Source organism: Salvia splendens, chromosome 7, assembly GCF_004379255.2.
Source record: "Salvia splendens isolate huo1 chromosome 7, SspV2, whole genome shotgun sequence".
NCBI lineage: Eukaryota > Viridiplantae > Streptophyta > Magnoliopsida > Lamiales > Lamiaceae > Salvia > Salvia splendens.
The window spans coordinates 20987772-20988911 of NC_056038.1; the positions used below are offsets into that span (position 1 = coordinate 20987772).

Below are 1140 nucleotides of genomic sequence, written 5' to 3' on the forward strand. Positions count from 1 at the left end.
ATGTACACAATGATTCCCATAATGCCTCATACATGGTACATAATGAAAACTACTAGATACATAATTTACAAATTTAAACAAATAATGCACATATGCATATTCCATTCAGCATTTTACCCACACCACTCAACAAGCAAACTAATAATACCAAATACTTGACAAGTAATGTATACCAATACATAAATAATGTACATTTTCAATCAACTAATGTGCAAATTAATACTTTACTGAAGGTCGCTGCACCGCAATCAAGCGGCGTCGCCGCCGAGATGGTCAAAATCAAAACTAGAAGTTCTTCAACTTCCTCAGCTTCGGCTTCTAGGAAAATTGGTTTGGCAGGAGATACAAAGAAGATTGCAAGGAAGAAGACGGCGCGAAAAAAGGTATAAAAAATTGACGCCATGAAGCCCAAGAAACCTCCCACGGCTTTCTTCTATTTCATGGAGGATTTTCGTAAGGAATACCGAGACGATAATCCTGATATCAAGTCAATGCGCGATATTGGGAAAGCATGTGGGGAGAAGTGGAAAACAATGGCATATGAGGAAAAGGTAATGTACTATGATATTGCCACTGAAAAACGAGCAGAGTTTGATATAGCTATGACAAACTTCACTAAGAAAAAGGAAAGTGGGGAATTTGATGAAGACGATTCGCAACTTGAAGACGACTCAGATTTTGATGGATGAAACTGTTATGATAGGTGATTCAAGTGCTGAGAGTTGCCTTTTTTGTAAATTGATGGTTTGAAGTTTGAACTGTATCTTAAGCATCAATTAAGATTACACACAAACACACTTTGTATTTTGTATATTTTGGGTTAATGAAATCAAGAATTAGTGCTTCAAAAAAAAATTAATACTTTACTGAGATAATCTCCCATGTACACAAGCACTTCAAAAAAGTAATAATACACGATACATAATGTGTAACCCGAGATTTAATCATGTACCGCAGCAATCAATTAATGCACAAACGAGTTTTACAATTACCCACCCAGCCATTTACCAGATCTGTCGATGAATGCACAACCGAAGCCTAATAGATGTTCAACTACTCGTCCAGAGTCTTTGTCCTAGCGGCAATGAGCTTAGACATTATTGTAAGAGGTGCCGAGTTCGAGCCCTCTTGACATCAATT

General features: G+C 37.0%; 1 protein-coding gene across 1 annotated transcript; it reads left to right on the top strand.

Annotated features, from left to right (window-relative positions):
- Positions 1-248: 248 nt before the first annotated feature.
- Positions 249-704, top strand: LOC121741182 (high mobility group B protein 14-like). Its single transcript, XM_042133877.1, has one exon. The coding sequence runs from the start codon at positions 402-404 to the stop codon at positions 687-689; it is 288 nt and encodes a 95-aa protein (XP_041989811.1). The 5' UTR covers positions 249-401; the 3' UTR covers positions 690-704.
- Positions 705-1140: the final 436 nt, after the last annotated feature.